The 21,475-nt window shown below is 38.6% G+C and overlaps 1 protein-coding gene and 1 long non-coding RNA gene across 3 annotated transcripts in view; both read left to right on the top strand.

The window, feature by feature from the left end:
- Positions 1-448: 448 nt before the first annotated feature.
- On the top strand, positions 449-8,862 carry LOC309707915. 2 transcript variants are annotated; one of them, XR_014277118.1, is made up of 3 exons: positions 449-525; positions 1,125-1,364; positions 8,088-8,862. It is a non-coding gene; the product is annotated as an uncharacterized lncRNA (long non-coding RNA). The 2 variants fall into 2 exon arrangements; XR_014277119.1 differs by lacking the exon at positions 449-525 and adding an exon at positions 536-627.
- Positions 8,863-10,957: 2,095 nt separating this feature from the next.
- The window catches only part of tpcn3 (two pore segment channel 3), a 32,439-nt gene continuing 21,921 nt past the window's right edge, over positions 10,958-21,475 (top strand). Inside the window, exons 1-8 of the mRNA XM_082536488.1 lie at positions 10,958-11,353; positions 13,140-13,222; positions 13,794-13,908; positions 16,770-16,898; positions 17,731-17,847; positions 19,158-19,276; positions 20,057-20,158; positions 21,247-21,373. Of these exons, the coding sequence (XP_082392614.1) occupies positions 11,264-11,353; positions 13,140-13,222; positions 13,794-13,908; positions 16,770-16,898; positions 17,731-17,847; positions 19,158-19,276; positions 20,057-20,158; positions 21,247-21,373 (882 nt within the window). The 5' untranslated portion in view covers positions 10,958-11,263. The remainder of the gene's footprint in view (positions 11,354-13,139; positions 13,223-13,793; positions 13,909-16,769; positions 16,899-17,730; positions 17,848-19,157; positions 19,277-20,056; positions 20,159-21,246; positions 21,374-21,475) is intronic.

Genomic DNA, 21,475 nt, shown 5'->3' with positions numbered 1-21,475 from the left:
CGCATCAAATGTTGTACAGGCGATACATTTTTGTATATACACCGAGATAATTACGAAATGACGATGTTTTATGGATGCAGTCATATATCAAAACCTTTTCACTATTTTGTTTTTTTATACAAACCCCCTGACATTGTGTTTGCTATTTTGTATTTGTATTTTGTGCTTTGTCAATAAAGCGTATTCAAAAAAACAAACAAAAAAAACTTTTCACTAGGAATGCAAAACTCAACCAATAGCCGATGGTTACACAGTCACATGATTATTTCAGGCTTCCAATGTGTTGCCTGAGTAAAAAAAAATATTTATAACATCAGCGGCACATTTAAAGGTGTTTATTTCAATTTGGATTCCATGAAAAACACAATAATTAATAACAATAAGCGTGTTAGTATTTAGCACTAAGGTTTTGAGCAATTATGCTTATAATTAACGTAAGTTGCGTTCAGGCACATGTTTAGTGATCTTCAGCATAGAAAACACAGATGAATTCTGAAGGTGAGGGCTTCTCTTATGTCACCACAGGTTAGTTTGTGTTGTTCATTTTAATTTTGATTAACTTTAATTTTCTTGTGCAATTTCAATACAGATAATCGATGGGGTTGAGCTGGCTTCCTAAACTAAACTGTGAGCATGTTAAATAGATATGAAGATAATAGATATGAATCAGTTCCTTATTGCGTTGTAACATTGCTGGTGTCTCATTGAGTAAAACTTTACAATATCCTTTGCATGGGTGTACGTGTATCGTTCTAAATAAGAAATCGATTGAATGTCAGTGTTCCTATAATTCTATACATAGGCAGTAGTTTTGTTTACTTGCTTTACTTTGCTTTTTACTGGACTTGTCAGGATCTTCCAGCAAAAATAGTTAGACTCAGAGTATAGTCTTTTGATCAATTGATATTTGTTTCTTTTTTGCACACTTGACCTTTGAATGACCAGTGATGGAAAATGATTGTCACTCAACTATTACTTATAAGCGTACTTTCCCTTTAATGCTGCCTTGTACTTTAAGTCCACTTCCATTTCAGTATATATTATTTGACTAGTTACTACTTGAAGTAAGAATCATATTAACTGTCTATATGAATGTAGTGATCATCTTTTGGATTTTTTTTTAGCATCTTAGTTATGGGTCTGCGGGATTTGTGGAGTAACTACAAAGTATTGATTGTGATGGGCACAAGTCTGGGGCTGATCCACTGGGGCTGGTACAATCTGAAGGGAAGCCCACTGCTACGCAAAGACGGAGATGAGTATATTCCTGAACCTGGCATTGTTACCTACGTTTCCCCTCCTGCATCTGCTCTTCCTTCTCCTCCTCCAGCTGTTGCTCACAAGAGCAAGTAACCCGCACTGAGGTATGAAACTGTTAAAAACACCTGAAGAAAACGTGCTAAGTTTTTCTGCCCTTGAGAGTTTGTATAACTGAGCACACAAAGGGTTTGTAAAACTCAGAGCAGTTTCATCTACCTTTAGTTGTATTTTCAGATTTTCACAAGTTGGTGCTCCAATTTAGAATAGAATAGAATAGAATAGAATTCAACTTTATTGTCATTGCACATGCACAGGTACAGGGCAACGAAATGCAGTTTGCATCCATCCAGAAGTGCTTTAGTGATATAGATATATTACAATATATATTAGCAATAATATAGATATGTGAGTATATTACAGAAATGGGTCTATTATGGTATGTTATAATGTACACGGTATGAAGTATGTTGTGAATATTCTATAACTATAAGTATGTACAGGCTGTAGTTTAATTTAAAAAACAAACGAACAACTCTACAAATTAACTCAATTCCAGTACCAAAGAAAATAACTGATATTTGATACTACAGGGAAGATTATGATCCCATCCTGCAACAACAGAAATAATGGCAAAGAAGTCATATCTTGAAAAAGTTAACTTGTTAAATTTCAGCTATTTTCCCCAATTATAAGTTACATTTTTAAGATTAAATTTGGAGGGTTTTTTATGAGTTATTTTGATTATTTCAGTATAGGTTGTGAAGGTAAGATATATTTTTGAACGGAATTATAGAAAACAATATCTGAATAATTTTAATTATTGTAGAAGAAGAGCATAATGGAAAAATAAAAAAAATTAACTTTGGATAATGTGTCGTGTTAGTAATGTGAAAATAAAGACCGGTTACTGCCTGCATTATAAAACTGATTACCCAGATGGCTACAACAAAAATAAATAGATTTCTATAAGCTATTGGAGAAGTAGAAATTTAAAGTTTATCATCTTGGCCAATCTGTCTGCAGCCTCTCTACCACCCAGTGTTCACACTGCTCTGCCTCATTCGGTAGCTCTTTGACATCCTCAGCTTGGGTGTTCAACCTGAAGTCCCTACACACAAAGTTTAATACTCTACTGCACACCTGACCTTTCATGGTGTTTTCTTGGGTGTCTGTATCCAGTAAGGGTCCCTAGGCGAGATTCCCTATGCTAACCAAGCTACCTTGGATATGAGAAAGACAGAGATAACTGAAGCCATACCAGCTCAGACAGGATGTGGACAAGGTCCACGTCAGGTGTTGGGAAACCATGACACACAGATGAGAAGTGGGTTAACGGAACCGGAAGACATAAGTGGGGAAGAAATGAAAACTGTTGGCATGCTACTACATAATTAACCCCAGCGGAAGGCGTTACATGAAGACGATGTGGGACCTATGGAATCTTTGATACCCAGCATTTAGAGAGACAGCAAAACATTTAGTAGCTTCTAGAGGCCAACTTTGAACCAATAGCACAAGTTACCATGAAGTGCAGGGTCTACCAAGGAGTTCCTCTTTTCCAACTGCTGTTCTGCATTGGCCTGAACCCCCTCAGTTAGGTCATTGACAAGACTGGCTATGGAGACCAATTACAGAATGGGGCAATCGTCAGCCACCTCCTCTACATGGATGACATCAAGCTGTATGCTTAAACAGACATTGATTCATTCATCCACACCACGAGGATCTACAGCAACAACATCAGAATGTCTTTCGGACTGGAGAAGTGTAGTCAGAAGGTAACAAAAGGTAAAGAGAGGCGCAATTACCAAGTACCTGCAGAGGGTCAGGCAAGTCCAGAGAAGTCAGCTGAATGGAAAGAACAAGATCCAGGTAATCAACACTGGGATTGGGTAGCCTACTGGGATAATAAGCTGGCTAAAGGAGGAGACAGACGCCACTGACATCAAGACAAGGAAGCAGCTCACCAAGGACAAAGGGTTTCACCCCAAGACTAGAACCCTGAGACTGTATGCCAAACAGTACAGAACCACTGTCCAGGATGAGATGATAAACATTCACATCAGGATCATGGCCACAACGAACAATGTGCTTAGTGAATACCTCAGACAGCAGAAACCCAAGAAAGAAAAAAAGGAGCAAGTAGAAAATCTGTCATGGAGCCAGAGGCCCCTGCGTGGTATGTATCACCGGCAGACAGGATTTCTGGATGTCAGCCACTTCCTCTGTCAGTGGCTGGACAAAGCTGGACTGAAGGACAGCACAGAGGCACTAGTCATGGCAGCACAGGACAAGCTGTATGCACAAGATTCATAGAGGCTGGGGGCTGCCACACCAGGCAAGATCCCCAGTGCAGGCTGTGTAAAGATGCCCCAGAGACAATCCAGCACATAACAGCAGGGTGCAGGGCATACATGAGGCGCCATAACCAAATAGCTGGCATAGTATACTTTAACTTCTGAGCCGATTATGGCCTGGAAGTCCCGAGGTCAAAATGGGACACAAGCCAAGATCCTGTGGGTCTTCCAGATACAGATAGATAAACAGGTGATTAGGGATGGGTATCATTTAGGTTTTATCCAATACCAGTGCCAAACCGGTACATTTGAAATGGTGCCGGTGCTTAAACAGTGCTCGAACCGGTGCTTAAAGAATGGAGAACACAAACTTTGTCCAAAAAGCTTTTATGTTTTTATTTTTAGCAGTCTCTTTTTTTCTGCAAAATGATAACCAAGTTAGCCTTTTCTGTTGATACAACATACCTCCTTTGGTTGGAACCGGTGCTTAAACAATGGAAAACACAAAATTTGTCCTAAAACCTCTCATGTTTAGCTGTTTTTTTTTTTGTAAAAAGATAACAGTGTTAGCCTTTTCTGCAGCTATAGGGCATATATGGTATCACTCTATCAAATAACAAGACAGCCGCATGTAACTACGACGGTGTTTGCTAGTTCACCTTACGTGCATTAATTTAATAACGTGGTTAGCCTACTCAACATAAATTACACACGAACAACATTAAGCTACTCACCCAGAGAAGAACGGCTGCTGCCGCCATCATCATCCATCATCATTTCTGCTACACTGGCAGGGCTAGGGGCCAGGTTTTTCATCAGATTTGAGGAGTTACCTCCTTTGCACAGTATCACCTTAAAGCACTTGTTGCAGGCTGCTGAGTTTGCATCTTTTGCTGTGAAGTACAGCAAGACTTTTGACCGCTTCGCCTTGGGCATTTTTAATCTGTAACTCTGCTCTAAAAGAACGTACTTACCTGGGCCCGCCTACTATCCTTGGATAGTCTGGTTACTACCGTTTATGTCAGAATGGCACCGGATACCGGTACCCATCCCTACCGGTGATGGCTAACAGCCTAACATCGTAGTGATGGACAAGCAGAGGAAGACGGCTGTAGTGATAAAATATAGCTATACTGAATGACAACAAAGATGCTGCGCAGGACCTCTGGGGGCTTGAGAAGTGTATTTGTGTGGGTGGGTGTGTGTTGGGGGCACTGCCCTGAGTGTTCCAGTTGCAACGAGGACTACTGCTGCTTTCAATCTCCACATCTTCTTGAGCTCTCCTCTCAGCTCTTGGCACTTCTCGAGCTGCTATCATTCAGTATAGCTACATCTGTCACTACAGCTGTCTTCCTCTTGGTTTGCCATCACCAGTTTTTCTGTCTGTATCTGCAAGTCCCACAGGATCTTAACTCGGTCATTCTCAACTACCCTAAGGGGACATTTGGTTATGGTGTTCTATGTATGCCATACCTGCTAGCATCTTGCACCTTGTTGCTATGTGCTGAAATTTTCTCATTAGCATCTCTGTACAGCCTACGGGGTCTTGTTCCTATTCTGCCATATTAGTGCTGTCTCTGTGCTGTCTTTCAGTTCAGCTTTGTCCAGCCACTGACAGGATTTGTGGATGTCAGTCTCTTCTTCTGTCTGACGGTGGCACATACCGTGCAGGCTCCCATCCTTCCGTGATGGTTCCTTTTCCTGCTTCTCTTCTCTCGGGATTCTGCTGCAAGAGGTATTCACTAAACTATAGTGAATACATCTAAACTAAACTAAAACAAACTAACAAAAAACTAAATCTTTGTTGTCTCATCCTGGATAGTAGTTCTGACACTGACTAGTTCTCATCTTCCTTCCACTTTGCATACAGTCTCAGGGTGCTGGATTTGGGGCTAACCCTCCATGCACGGAAGGAGATTTCTTGTCTTGATGTTAGTGGCTTCAGTTTCCCCTTTGGCCATCTGATTATTCCAGCAGGTTATTTGATTACTGGCAAGGCAGCATCATAAGATGATGAAAGATTTACCCTCAGGCCCCCTCCTTGATTCAGAGATCGTCTTTCCCTTTTTCGTAAATGGCCTCCTTGACTCCAAACCACCGTCCAGGATGTGTATATCCTTATCAGTAAAAGAGTGGCAGCTCGCCTGTAGGTGTAAATAGACTGGAGTCAGACATAATTTTTATTGGTAGTCCTCTAATGTCCTGTTTCCTGGAAGTTTCAGTTTGCTGTGCAGCTGCCGTGCTCAGTTCTGTCACAAATTTCCACAGACATCATCCCATCCCCCACTAGAACTCAGCCCAAAAAGCTGATAAGAGTCACACCCAAATGAATGAATAAATGTTTACAGGGAATAGATTTTTTGGTCTGAGTGGTCAAAGTGTAAAGTTTTATCCATCTATTTTATATTTTCAAAACTTAGAGATTTTTTTTTATAATTTAACAGGTGAAGATATTCAAGAATGAAAACTATCAAGATAATGTAACATTCTATTTAATTGTATTTATATGGCACCAAATCTAACCTACAACAACTCGGCAATATCCTACAGTAATACTGATAAAGCAAATGACCTCCTTTGAGCAAGTACTTAGCCAAGCTATCTATATAAGTACCTTTGCAGATGCAGAAATTTTTCTATACCTTTCCTCAGATCTGCGCCTCGATACAATCCTGTCTCAGAGGTCTACAGACAATTCCTTGGACTTTACGGCTTGGTTTGTGCGCCAATGTGCACTGTTACATATGGGACCTTATATAGACAATTGTGTGCCTCTCCCAGTCATGTCCAATCAACTGAATTTATCACAGGTGGACTGCAGTCAATTTTTAGAAACATCTGATATGTAATCAATTGAAATAGAATGAGTGTCAGAGTTACAGTGGCTTGCAAAAGTATTCGGCCCCCTTGAACTTTTCCACATTTTGTCACATTACAGCCACAAACATGAATCAATTTTATTGGAATTCCACGTGAAAGACCAACACAACGTGGTGTACACGTGAGAAGTGGAACGAAAATCATACATGATTCCAAACATTTTTTACAAATAAATAACTGAAAAGTGGGGTGTGCGTAATTATTCAGCCCCCTGAGTCAATACTTTGTAGAACCACCTTTTGCTGCAATTACAGCTGCCAGTGTTTTAGGGTCTGTCTCTACCAGCTTTGCACATCTAGAGACTGAAATCTTTGCCCATTCTTCTTTGCAAAACAGCTCCAGCTCAGTCAGATTAGATGGACAGCGTTTGTGAACAGCAGTTTTCAGATCTTGCCACAGATTCTCGATTGGATTTAGATCTGGACTTTGACTGGGCCATTCTAACACATGGGTGTGTTTTGTTTTAAACCATTGCATTGTTGCCCTGGCTTTATGTTCAGGGTCGTTGTCCTGCTGGAAGGTGAACCTCCGCCCCAGTCTCAAGTCTTTTGCCGACTCCAAGAGGTTTTCTTCCAAGATTGCCCTGTATTTGGCTCCATCCATCTTCCCATCAACTCTGACCAGCTTCCTGTCCCTGCTGAAGAGGAGCACCCCCAGAGCATGATGCTGCCACCACCATATTTGACAGTGGGGATGGTGTGTTCAGAGTGATGTGCAGTGTTAGTTTTCCGCCACACATAGCGTTTTGCATTTTGGCCAAAAAGTTCCATGTTGGTCTCATCTGACCAGAGCACCTTCTTCCACATGTTTGCTGTGTCCCCCACATGGCTTGTGGCAAACTGCAAACGGCACTTCTTATGGTTTTCTGTTAACAATGGCTTTCTTCTTGCCAGTCTTCCATAAAGGCCAACGTTGTGCAGTGCACGACTAATAGTTGTCCTATGGACAGATTTCCCCACCTGAGCTGTAGATCTCTGCAGCTCGTCCAGAGTCACCATGGGCCTCTTGGCTGCATTTCTGATCAGCGCTCTCCTTGTTCGGCCTGTGAGTTTAGGTGGACGGCCTTGTCTTGGTAGGTTTACAGTTGTGCCATACTCCTTCCATTTCTGAATGATCGCTTGAACAGTGCTTGGGAAATCTTTTTGTAGCCTAAGCCTCCTTTAAATTTCTGAATACCTTTATCCCTGACCTGTCTGGTGTGTTCTTTGGACTTCATGGTGTTGTTGCTCCCAATATTCTCTTAAACAACCTCTGAGGCCGTCACAGAGCAGCTGTATTTGTACACCCCACTTTGCAGTCATCACACTTGTAGTATGGCTGGACTGTCGTTAAAACATGTGATATCATCGAAACAGTGAGAACAAAGTGGCTGTTTGGAGGGAAAGTGCAGGGCTTTTTTCTCATCGTGGCTTTAAATGCATTTATCATGTCAGCAGCAGTCTTACCTTTTCCTTGCAGCTCACAGTTCAGATGGTTCAGTTTCCCAGTGCCGCAGCAAGTGAGACATACACCCTTTGTTTACCTGTGATTAAAAACAAACTCTTCCTCCCAATAACTGTGAAAATGGTCAATTTTATTTGGCTTCCCTGCCATGTTTTTCTGTATACCAAGTGTTTGTGAGTAAATACTGTTTTTCTTCTTCCCCTGCAGTGGTGTCACCATGAAACCTCAGAGCTGGCTCAGAAGGAACTGGCTGTGGGCCGTCTCTGGTGCCTTTGTGACTATCCACCTGGCTACATGGATAATGCAGAGAACTATGAAGAGTGTGGTGCGCTCTGAGGTTGCAGTCAAAAAGAAAACTGTTGAAGGGAGACCAGACTGATTTTTATTTAAGTCCCTGGAATGATGGAAGGATAGAAATCAGCCTCCAGGCGACTGTGCCCCACATTAACTGATAAAGACTGTACTCTATCCACATCCATCCACATCCACTTGAGAATGTCAAGTTTGAAACGATTGCTGTAAAAAATCAGTTTTGTTGGACAGTTTGACACTTTTCTTGAGTTAGTTAAAAATAAATTGATGTTTCAAGTTGTGATTTAAAGTAAATAAAAACATGGAAATGTATATTTCAATAAAATAAATGTCGTGATTAAGACTTTTTTTATGTTGATTTAAAGGGTGGACTTACTCAGCTTCACAGTGTATTGTTGGGAGATTGTATTTTTTTCTTCATGTTAACCAATTCAGTTTAAACACCTAAAATTATAGATGTCAGTGCTGCTAACAAGAATTATCTTAACCTAAAGCACAAATAGTCAAATTTTATTTCAACTGGGGCAGACACTTAAAACCACAGTATTAATACTGTGTTAAAAATGTATCCAAAATGATTTGTTTCTTGTCATTAAGAAAAAAACATTGTTTCATTAAATGTGATTGTTTTCATATCCATATCAAATAAATCTGTTGGAATCTCCCCTTACCTTAAGTTTCTTGCTTACTGAGTATGTCAAGCCGGTGGTCCAGTCAGGGGAATAATTATTTGATCCCCTGAAGAAATTTAAAATTTGCTCACAAAAAATGAACAGCAATAAATTTTATGGTAGCTTCATTTTAATTGAGAGAGACATATCAACAAAAACAATCTTAAAAAATACATTAAAAGGTTGTTTTGTATGTCATTGAGTGAAATAGGAATCTGTTCCCCTACAACCCAGCCAGAATTCGTACAGGTTGACTACAATCAGTCAATTACAGATACTTTTGATTTCAGCGTATGTGTATAATGCACACATGTCCACTGAATTGATATCTGCTGCTCCAACCACCTCACCACCATGGGCAGGACCAAAGAGCTGTTGATTGAAGGGACATAATTGAAGACTTGCTCCATGCTGGAATGGGCTCCAAGATCATCAGCAAGAACCTAGGTGATAACTGTTAGTGCAGTTATTTGGAAAAAATAAATGTATAAAATAACCATCTCTCGTCTTTGGTCAGTTGCAGCCAAGTGGTGAAGAGTGTCTGGTTTGGTGGTTGCAGGATCTCATCTCAGCTTTTTATGGATGATGTATCTTTTTTTTTTTAGCTTCATCAACAACATCCAGCTCACACTGGGGCAGTTTGCAACACGTGTGAAGTGACTGGGATGAAAATTAACAACTCAAAATCTGAGGCCATGCTCTTCAGTTGGGGAAAGATGGAGTACCCACTTAGGGGTGTTAAATACCCCAACTCTTTGATCTTTGGGCTGAAGGAGGAACAACAGGAGCAAGTTACTGTCTCAGGAGGAAGAGCTAAAGATTGAGAGACAACTAGTATTTCACCATACTAGTTGTGATGTGGATTCTGTACACATCTGCTATGATGAAGGGAGAGCTCAGCGTGGAAGCTGACGATTTACAGATCGATCTACCATCACCTGTGGTCACAAGCTCTGAAAAATGAACTGAAAGAATGACATCTCAACTACAAATGGCAGAAATGAGCTAACAGGCTTAAGGATCATCCACAAAGCTTCACTCCTAAAAACATAAAAAAGGTCAGTGCTCTTTAATTAATTAATCATTAATTTATTGAATTGAATTCAATTTTATTTGGATAAAACAAAATCACTCAGGATCATTTAAGAAATTCCAAATGACTGTCTTACTGTATCCCACCTCAGCAGCGACGCTGCAAGAGACCGTGCTTATGCAGTTCAACAACCCAACCACGTTCAAAAAGGGAACTTTTTTTTTGCCTTTGCCATCAGAAAGTTATGACAGTGAGACTACCTGACAGAAAATGACAACGAAACCACATTTTTGCACAGAATTGGCATTTTAAAGGCATGTGGTTCTAAGATTTTGATCATCTGTAAAACAGCCTGTTTCAGTTTAAGCATTGTTTTCAATAAATTGCATGTTCAAAAAAACGTTTTCTTACGTTATATTGTAGGATGAAGACCCTACAATAACGCAAAAACTTGTATTTCTGTATATTCTCCTAATTTTCCCACTATTTGAAATGCCTCTGACTCTTTCTCCCAGTTTCCGTTATCGTGCTGAGTCACATGATACCACATGGTGCTTTTACTGTCTCCGAGTAATGTCTGAAAAATACAACAGCATAGTAATACGAGTTCAACAGTGAAAACGGTGGGCATAAAAGAAAAAAGCACCAAAAATAATTCTTTTATAGAAACCACTACAAAGGAATAAGTATAGAACAAATTAAATTGTAGAGGTTAATTGGACAAGAATAAAAAGGGACATGTAACAATGACATGTAGCAACAATGCTTCGAAAATAGGATTTTTCCTTTTACTTATTTATTCAAAGTTTAAAAAAAATCTTCAACCTTTTATGCATTTATTGTTGATTTTCATTGAGACATTTGGTCAACTACTCTAAATCTGGTTAAAACGTAACATTTTGCGTTTTGTAAGTCTATTACTTACTCGCTATCTGCAACTTCGTTATTAGGGAATATGAGATAGTTTGTTGTTGCTTTGTTTAATGGTAATCAGCCTGTTTTACACATCACTGTATTTTTTCCTCCTTATTCATTCCGCTGGTCCGTGAAGTCAGCAAGAGTCGTGGTTTATTGGAGCAAGACTTGAAGCGGCTCTGACCAGATATCAGTAGGCTGAGATAGATGGCAAGCGGTTGTCATTTTTATGCCACTGGAAAGAAATCCTCTGATGCGAATCTCGTGGATGACGCTTGATGTGACGTTTACGTCAAAAAGTGCGACTTAAACTAAGTTTGGATATATGTTTTTCTTTTTTTCACCACTTAGAAACGCCGAGGAGCTGGTAGTGAAAGTTTGGAGACATTTCGAGAGTCATTAAAAAGTTAGAAGAAACATTTTGGGACGTTTTGTGTCGGTCGTGTTGAGAGATGTCTGAATCAGAGAAGAATGAAAACATTCCCGAAGCGTCTGCAAGAAAAGGAAATTCAAACACAGGGAATACAGCAAAAAGCGAAGAGGTATGACACAGCTGGACGCTCCTGCACAACTACAAGTGATTATAATGTGATTGTGCAGGTTTTCTGTCAGCGGATGGCCTGGAGAACGTGCAAATGATTCCACGATTGCAGTAAACTGTTGGACTCTTGTCCTTTAAGCCCCATAAAGCACCCATCACTAGTATACAGCTTCCAACTTCCCTAGTTAGTTCTCTGTTAAAGATGAATTTATTGTGCATTAAGTGAATCATTGACAAATAAAATAGATTTTATTCGATAGCTTTGGACGACTGTTTAAAAAACAAAAAAAAAGGGGACCCTTTTTTTTCACGGACCATTTTTGACAGATGGTTCAATGCTTGAAACAAACAATCTATATGTTCCTTCCACTATTTGAGTGAACTGCCTTCTATATTAAATCACTGTAAATCACCTTAAAACTCTCTCGTCACAGCTCAGGACCTGCTTGCCAGTGATTCTTACCAGTTGCACTATTCTTTGCTAGCCTTCAGGCTCATGCACTGTGGTCACCAATTAATCAGACAGCATAGACTTGACCTCAAACACAGTTTTGTGTTTAAGTGCACTAGTCTTTTGGTGCTTGGGATGTATATTGGCCCTGAACCAAGGATCCATCACTGAGGTTCTGTCTAGCAGGTCACTGCTGACCCTGAGTCTGTGCTTCTGCAAGTTGTTTTCATTTCCTCAACCTTTCGGTGAAGCTGCTGATAATTACAGTGGGTAAAATAAGTATTGAACGTGCCACCAATTTTCTAAGTAAATATATTTCTAAAGGTGCTTTTGATGTAAAATTCTCACCAGATGCCAATAACAACCAGTTCGGTCTACACATGTAAAGAAATCTAACCACAGATTACCATAAATTATGTGTAATAATGAGAAATGACAGAGTGGAAAATGTATTGAACATGCATACTATCATTTGCCTTTGTTTCTCTGTCTGAAATCTTGCAGTGAGCACCTGGTCGTGGCCGGTTTATGGTGAAATAATGTTCTTTCAACTTCCGGATATTGGCTTCAAAAGTGCTCACTGGAACCTTCAGTAGTTTCTTCTGTAAATTCTTCTGTAACCAATGCTTTCAGTATGTTTTGCAACAATAAGGCTTCAAAGGTCTTGAGAGTCCTCATTGGTTTTACCCATGTTTCTTATAAGACATGTTTTTATAGGCCATCAGTTTGAATGAACCAACATCAATTTGAACCAAGTGGCAGGACTGCTTACTGATATTATTCAGCTGGTGTCATGACTTTCCATGCCTTTTTGTACACCCCTTTCTTAGTGTGTTCAGTATGTTTTCTGTATCATTTCTTATATTACACATAATTTATCGGGATCTGTGCTTTGATTTCTTTGCATGTGTGGATTGGATGGTTTCTCTGGTGAGAATTTCTTATCAATAGCAACAGTTTGTCACATGGTCAAAACTGATTTTGCCTGCTGTATCTCACACAGAGAAATGGCTTAGGTAAGGCTGTTGTAATTCATGCTGTACCTTAGCCAGTGTGCCTATGGATAATACCATAATGATGGTTTACACTTGATCTCATACCATTCATATATGTATCGCACAAGCCGGCCGAAAAAACAAAAAACAATCCACTAACAGACAAAGGAAATGTGAGAATTAAGGAAACAAACAACTATATGCAACTAAAAAAGACAATCAGATAGTAGATTTGTTTTAATTTTTGTTAATTTTTCAGCGTTAAATACCTTTTATTTTGCAGATCTTCTTATATTGAGAGTAATATTTAAATGCTTTAAATGCCCTTCTGTGTGTTTCAGGATTTTAACTTGGCTGCCATCTATGTGTCAGATGCCCAGTACAACAGAAATGTCTACTTTGACACATCACCTCAGGCTGTCAGGTGCGGCTTTCACATCCATCCATCCATATTAAATATGTGGAAATTCTATAATTATTTTGTTTGTCTCTGCTGTATTTCTGTTGTGCTGATTTCTGTACACACGTATATTTAATCTGTTCAGCCTGGAAGATGTTTCACTCCTCTCCGTCTCCTCTTAATTTTTGACCAGCAGTTTGAACATGTCAGACTAGAACAGTTTCTTTTAGCTCTGTTTACGATGACTTTCTTTGCCTGTGCTGACTGGTTGGTATTTTTTTTATTCTGTATATTTACTGTAAGGTGTCATAACTTTATATTTCACTTTTAATAAATACATATTAGTCTTTATAACAGCTTTAAATCAACATTGTTGAATGGATAATTTTTCATGTAGAATATATTGTCCCAGCAAATGCAACATTTTCTCCTGTTTATTAGTCAATCTGCTATGGCAAACTATGAGGGATGTGAAATGACTTCCCCCTAATGTGAAATGCATTTGGATGTGAGGACTTTAAGTTATAGCATGCAGTTTGGATTGAATAATGAGTGTGAGTTGCTCTAATATCCAACTTTGTGTGTGGATTTTCAGACTGTATATGCTCTATAATCATTGGGCCCTAAAGGTACTCCTCTACTTCTTCATGCTGGTCAATCTGTCTCTTGCCATCTTCGAGGATCCAGCTGTATACCCTCTGCCTATATGGGTAAGACTGCAACTGCCACACAGAGACACTGTCCTGTTTTTATAGTTTCTCTTTTTAATGTGCAGGCTAAGGGTGCTGAGAGGAATAAAAGGTTTGTCAGCAGCGCCAAATGTCCAAACAATCCTAAGTGCTTTTTGAAAAATTCAGAGATGCAGACAGTATTGGAACTGATATATCTGAAATATCTGAGCCTCTGTCATGCTGATTGAAGCAGAGTCTATGAAAAAACACTATAAGAGTTATTCTGATATAAACTAAGTACTAACTAAGTGATGTTCTGAGGGCTCTTGTAAATCTAAGTTTCATTTTGGTTTAAAGGCTGACTAGTAATTAAACTTATACAGATGTTAAATTTAGCAAGTATGTAGCAAAATTAATGAATGCAAAAAAGTGAAATATAGCAGTTTAAATAAACAACTAGCATACTTTCTTACTAGTTTGTTTGTTTTTGTTGTTGTTGTTTGTTAGTTTTTTCAAGGCACTTTTTATTGTAAGGTAGACCCTACAATAATACATACAGAGAAAAACCCAACAATCATATGACCCCCTATGAGCAAACACTTTGGTAACAGTGGGAAGGAAAAACTCCCTTTTAACAGGAAGAAACCTCCAGCAGAACCAGGCTCAGGGAGGGGCGGGGCCATCTGCTGCGACCGGTTGGGGTGAGAGAAGGAAGACAGGATGAAGACATGCTGTGGAAGAGAGACAGAGACTAATAACGAGTATGATTCAATGCAGAGAGGTCTGTTAACACATAGTGACTGAGAAAGGTGACTGAAGAAGAAATATTAAATGCAATAGAAGCCAATAGAGGGGAAATCTGCTCTCTCTTTCTAGTCCCTGTCAGGACTCTTGCTGCAGCATTTTGGATTAGCTGAAGGCTTTTCCGGGAGTAAGACATTCCTGCAGTTTAACTAATTGGTGTGTGAGATCTGGTATCATGGATGGATAAAGCTGTGTGTTATCTGCAAAGCATTAAAATGTGTGAAGTCTATTAGTTAGATATGATACAAAACAATGCAGAGCAGTACCTGTAATACCTACAGCGTGCTCTAATCGCTCTAATAGGATATTATGGTCGACAGTATCGAACGCTGCACTGAGGTCTAGCAGGACAAGCACAGAGATGAGTCCACTGTCAGAGGCCATAAGAAGATCATTTGTAACCTTCACTAAAGCTGTTTCTGTGCTGTGATGAGCTCTGAAACCTGACTGAAACTCTTCAAATAAGCCATTCCTCTGCAGATGATCTGTTAGCTGTTTGACAACTACTCTTTCAAGGATGTTTGATATGAAAGGAAGGTTGAGATTGGCCTATAATTAGCTAAAACTGCTGGGTCTAGAGATGGCTTTTTGAGTAACGGTTTATCTACTGCCACCTTTTTTGGCTTCACTCCTTGACAATGCGAATTAGCAATAATTCCTCTTCCATTTTTATATAAATAGACTTCTCCCAGAGCTTGACAGACTTCAACTCCAACATTTTGGACTGCACCTGGCAATTGTATTTCTTGGTCTGCTCCCCAGTCTTGGTGAGCCTTACTGCTGCTGGTTCTGGCTAGAGTGAACGGCGAGCTCACAACAGGTGTCTAAAGCACAACAAGAGTTACAGTCAAGTACAGTCAATACGCTTGGATGGATGAGGTCTATTATGGAGACACTATCATATGTCTGATCTTTGATAATGATTGAGACGCAGCAGCTCAAGATGTTTAGTTCTAGTATAATGTTCTAATCACTTAAAATAAGCTGCTTTTCTATCAGCAGTAATTTGTTACCAACTACACACCGCTATAGTTTTTATGAAACTGGGAGATAGTGGTATTAGGGTATATATTATATTTTGATGTAGCTACAGTCTTTCTATGTCTTTCTATATCAGTCTCATGGCGACTGAGCCTTCTCTGTGGCAGATCCCGCATTAGATCTGCACAAACACGTGATCAGTTTAAATCGTTACCGAAGACACATTTTTATCGTCTGGCTTTTAACAAACTTTGACCTAAACATTTTGGTTGTAACAGCCTTAGTTGTTGTTTTAGTTGTTTTTATTGATTTACTTTATTTATTTTTTCCATATTTTACTGCATCATTGTTTTACATCTTATTTGTTTCAGTGGCATTTTACATGGTTATGCACTTTGTGCAGTATGGACGGTTTGGAAATGTGCTATATAAATGAACTTGACCTTGAACTTGACCCTTGACCTATATGTAAAATGTGCAATCATTGAAATTCCAAATTGGAGTTCAGTAATAGCTGGTAATGTAAAAGTAATTAATAACACCATTAACTTTGACTGACTCTAATGTAATCTTCTGTGGCTTGTATGAATAGAAATACTAATTACTGTCTACACCTCAGCATTTTATTATAAAAAGACTGAATAGATTTTCAGGCCATTCAACATTTTACCAGTCCTGAAGAATAGAATACAATAGAATAAAATTCAACTTTATTGTCATTGCACATGTCACAAGTACATGGCAACGAAATGCAGTTTGCATCCATCCAGAAAGTGCTTTAGTAATAATATATAATACAGAATTTGGATCTATTATAGTATGTTACATGTACAAGGTATGAAGGAATGTTATGAATATACTATAAGTATGCGCAGGCTATGAACAGGTTATGCATATGTTTAAAAATATGAAAACTATACAGGTTGTAGATATACAATTGCAAGTATTAATAAACAGTTGGAAAACTATAATTATTGTATTGTACAGTATGATGGTCTATACAGCAATTACAGTAGTGCAGCTGAGATCAGTGAAATAGACTAGCTACTGTGAAGTCCAAGAAGTTAAATTATTATCAGAAGTATGGTCATGTGTTGTGTTATGTTGTTTTTCAGGCCACCATGCTGGTGGAGATACTCTGTCTGCTCATCTTCACCATTCGAGTCATTCACTATGCCAAGGTGATTCTCCGTGACAAGTTCTGGAAAGATCCCAAAAATATCTGCATCATTGTCATCCTCACGGTAGGAGTGCCAATCTGCATTATTATTGTGGGAGGGGTTTATACACATTATTAGTATATATGTATTTTTAATTGGAAGATTTTGGAAGAAGGCTCCTCTAACTCAGACAGAACCAGAACAAGTCATTGTAAAGATGTTTTTGACTAAGTACTTAGGAAGAGGTTATACATTCCTGTCAGTTGGTGAGTGTGCAGTGTGCACCCAGAGGACTTCCTGGTTTAGGGTCTGAAAGCTGAAACTGTTAACGTGTGCTGAGCTGCAGAGACAGGATGTGCTGAGAAGGCTTTCCTCTTGTTGTGAAACAACCTTTAGCCTAAGATGTTGCTTTCTCAGCACTACCAAAGTAGTAAAGCTTCCTTGTGACTCAGTGATTCTGAGGCTCTCAGTCACAAATTTTCTTGCACAACTTTTTATTTTCTGGAATATTTGGAATAAGTTGTTATTTTGTTTGTATTATATATGAAATCATTTTCATTTCAAAGAAGACTGTCCTTCTACTACTGCTCAAATAATTTCATTTTAGAATAATCCTGTTTATTCTTATCTAGCTAGTTTGGTCATGGAAACACTTTAAGTATTGACATATGCATCTTGAACTGCATCTGACTCTTTGAAATGCAAATAGATAGTAAATACTAGCATTGAAGCTGGTATTCTTTCAATGTGTGTGAATGTTAGAAGCACTTGCATAGAAAAAAGTGCTTGTGCGACTGGGTGAACGAGGCAAGTTGTATAAAGCGCTTTGATTGCTCAGAGTAGAAAAGCACTATATAAGAACCAGTCTGTTTACCATTTACCATTAAATGACTTTGTTCTTTTGTGCATTGACTAGCTCACTTTGGTTGATATGATCATTTATGGAGCATTGAAAGCTGCAAATTATTATGGTGTTCGCTGGTCCAGAGTCCTGCGGCCGCTTCTACTGGTCAACGTCACAGAGGGACGGCAGGTAATGGCTGAATGTTTAAACAATCCACAGTCAGTAATGAAAGCTTCATTACCATGAACATTTCAATTTTTTTCCGTTTTTTTCCTCATTAAATCCTCTCCAGAGGATGATCCATTTCAGTTGTAATGAGCACCACCTTTAGAGAGAACTAGCTCTGCTGAACTGATATGGGAAGGCTTGAAGCACTAAAAGTAAAGTGAGGATAAGCACTGTAGTCAAATGTAGGTCATTGGTTACATTTTTCATGGCTCTACTATAGACTGTCTCGGTGTCTTCTTTCTATGATTACATTCCTAGGGTTAAACTCAGAAACTTTGTGTACTACAGTGAAGATTAGGAGAAATTACTAAGAAAACTAAGAGAAATAACATATATCAGAATACATGTTAAAGAAGAAATCATCCCCGTTAGGAGTTCATTCTCAAAATATGACGTCTTCATTAGCTCAGTGTTTTTTGACACCAAATATAATGTGTTTGTGGGGATTATTAATGATTTGGCTGTAAGAAATATTCCAGAGACATCACAAGATGGCTCTATTTAACGAATTTTTAGGTCTTATTAAACTAACTTCTATTATTTATACAATTAACTTATTTATTTTATTTTTTGCCTGTCCTGTCCGGCAGTGCAGCAGTCAGATTTGTTGTCAAACAAAATCTCCAACAAATCTATTTTCACAAGTGGACCATTACAGCTGCTATGCTTGTCCGCTCGATAGGCATATTTTATTCGATGTACTTCAAACACTATCTATCTCACATCCATGGCCAGTTTAGAATCACCAGTTAACCTAACATAGTAGTGGTAGAACCAAGAACCATCTTGCTGTGTCAACAGTACTAACCACTACATTTTTTGGCATGTTTTTTTCCCAGTCTCAGCCCTGGAGGTGATTAGGCTCATACAGAAGTTTTATGCATGTATGTTGTAAATGACAAATTGCCCAGAAATCCAAGTGACTCGTGGTTTGCAGACATGTAGAAAGCTTTGGTCCTAAATTCAGTTTAAGTCATACTTGAAAATGTTTTCACATCTGGTCAGAGTTTGAGCATTTGTTTGTGTTCACGTGATCAAGGCTCTCAAAGTGGTGTTTTGTCTGTCATGAATTTTCTGCCGTTTGATCAATGGATCATGTTTAGTTTTTCTCTGTTAGGAATTTGTGGAGTGTTTGAGGCAGACATAATGTTGTTAAACATGTAAATGTTTGACTTCACGAGCCAATGGTACTTGAAAACATTGTTGATAAGTGTATAAGGAAAGAGCTTTTGCATGTAAAACTGTGTCACTGTGTGCTCCTTTGTGTTCAGCTCCGCAGAGCATTCAGGAGCATCCGTAATGCTCTGCCTCAGATTTTCTACGTCTTCCTGCTCTTCATGTTCAGTATCCTCATCTTCGCCCTCATGGCGCTGAAGTTGCTGGGCAAACGGTGAGAAAGCTGTACCTTTGTATTCTGAGGTTGGCTCTTGACATCAGTTTTCAAATTCTCTTTAAACTTGTTTTCAGTTAGAATCATTCAAGTTATTTCATTCCATATATGTGACATCTTTTTGGCCTGTTTATTATCTTTTAAAAGGCTGTATTTACATTGCATATAACTTGGGAGTCTTTGAGACCCATGCAACTTGAAAACACTTCCTGCAAAAGCTAAAGCGCTCTACACGAATAATGGGCAGGTAGGTAACAGATGATAGCTTTCAGGCAGTGTAGTGAGAAGCCTGGAATAATGAGAGTAAAAGGGACAATAGTAAGCAGCATACAGACAACAGATTTGACAGACTTGCTGGGTCATTCTCTGACATTTTGTAACAAGCTGAATACATGTAAAGATCTGAGATCCAATCCAAATATATTACCTGGATTTCTTTCTTTCTCTATGTAATAAAATCTTGCATGATGCAACCAGTGAAATTGTAATTTATAACATGAGCTTGCACAGGCAATTGTGCAAACACCCAGCTATGTCATCCATATAAATAAGCAAAGATTTTAAGCTTATGCAACATTTACAAACATGTTCTCCTGGTCAGTCAAAGAGCCACACCACCTGGCGCAGTTAGACAATGGTCAACATTTTCCCAAAGGCTCTACTGAGGCCATGTGTTCTGTTTTTTTGCTTTGTTTTGTTTTTAGTGAAAAAGTAGAGGACTTTTTTTGAGTTTTAGCAATAGTTTTTAAGTGTATGTATTTTTTCTCTCTCTCTCTCTAGAGGTTTGACGAACATAAATGGAACACCATATTTCACCAGCTACCTGGAAATCATGTTTGACTTGTACGTCCTCGTCACCACGGCCAATAGCCCTGACGTCATGTAAGTTTGTATTGTAAATCTCAATTTGTGTTCTTTGAGATCAAGCAATTTACAATTATTTCAGTCTTCATGAAGCATGCCTTTTTCTAAAGTACGTTAAATCCCTGATTGTGTTTGCATGACGTTACTTTATATAGTATTTACTTTGAGATGATTCAGTTTGTGAAAATACGTGGAAGTCAGATTTTGCGTGTGATTGCAAAATGGAATGTAGTGTTGGTTCATTCCACTTTAGTTTTATGTGCATTTTGTCAAACAATCAACAAAATCAAGTAGACAAAGATGACTATGAAACATGGATGAAAATAGATTCACAGATTAATGATAGATGATTAAATATTTGGAGAGCAATTAAGATGCACTTTATCTCACATACTGTACATATAAAACTGGCATAAATGTCACATTTTTATCCAGATCTGTCTTTTTAATCTAAATTGGACATCTTCACATCATCTTATACATCATTCAGTGGCTCTGACTGAAAGAAAGAAACAGCACTGTTGTTAATAGTGCTTATCTCGTTGAACCAACTATTCCATCCCAGCTGTCATAGGGCGAGATGAACCAACTATTAATATTTGAAAAAGGACAGTTGATTTAAAAAAAAATTAGCAGATTTTCTCATTTCTGTTAAAATTTTTGTTCAGATGAAACCCACTGAATGTAATTTGTGTTGCATTCAATGTTGTGCATGTATTCCTTGAATACTGGAATTGTTTATATGATCAATAAGGCGTGATGTCTGAACAGCAAGGAGATGACATGAATAACACAATTCAGCCAAACTCAGTTATAATCCTAATTCTCAGATTTTTATTAGTGTATTTGACATAATGTATTTTGAAACTGTTTGTGAAGTAAAAGTAGTGTTGTTATTTAGATAGCACTTCAAACCACACAAACTCTTGTGTTTCTTTCTGGCGCTGACCTCTTGGTTTGAGAGGGAACTCTCTGAGCTTTACAGAAAAGAAGAAGGAAGTGAACACTAACCGTTTTTCTTCTTCTAGTATCTAGTATCTTTCTATTAGTATCTATTTGTCTTTGTATCTTAGCCTGACTTCTTTTTTTCTGCTTGTTATTGTCAGGATGCCAGCATACAACGCCAACTTCTTCTTCGCAGTCTTCTTCATTGTGTACATCCTTATCAACACTTACATCTTCATGTCCGTCTTCCTGGCTGTCGTATACAACAACTATAAAAAATACTTGAAGGTACAGCCATGTGACCGTTTCCCGTGCAGGTTCTCTATATTTTTATAATTTCTTTAAAAAATACCATACTGTGCAAAAGTTTTGAGCCACTCCGCATTAAAA

Source organism: Aulonocara stuartgranti, assembly GCF_965226115.1.
Source record: "Aulonocara stuartgranti genome assembly, chromosome: 6".
NCBI classification, from domain to species: domain Eukaryota; kingdom Metazoa; phylum Chordata; class Actinopteri; order Cichliformes; family Cichlidae; genus Aulonocara; species Aulonocara stuartgranti.
This window is presented reverse-complemented; position numbering and strand designations above follow the sequence as displayed.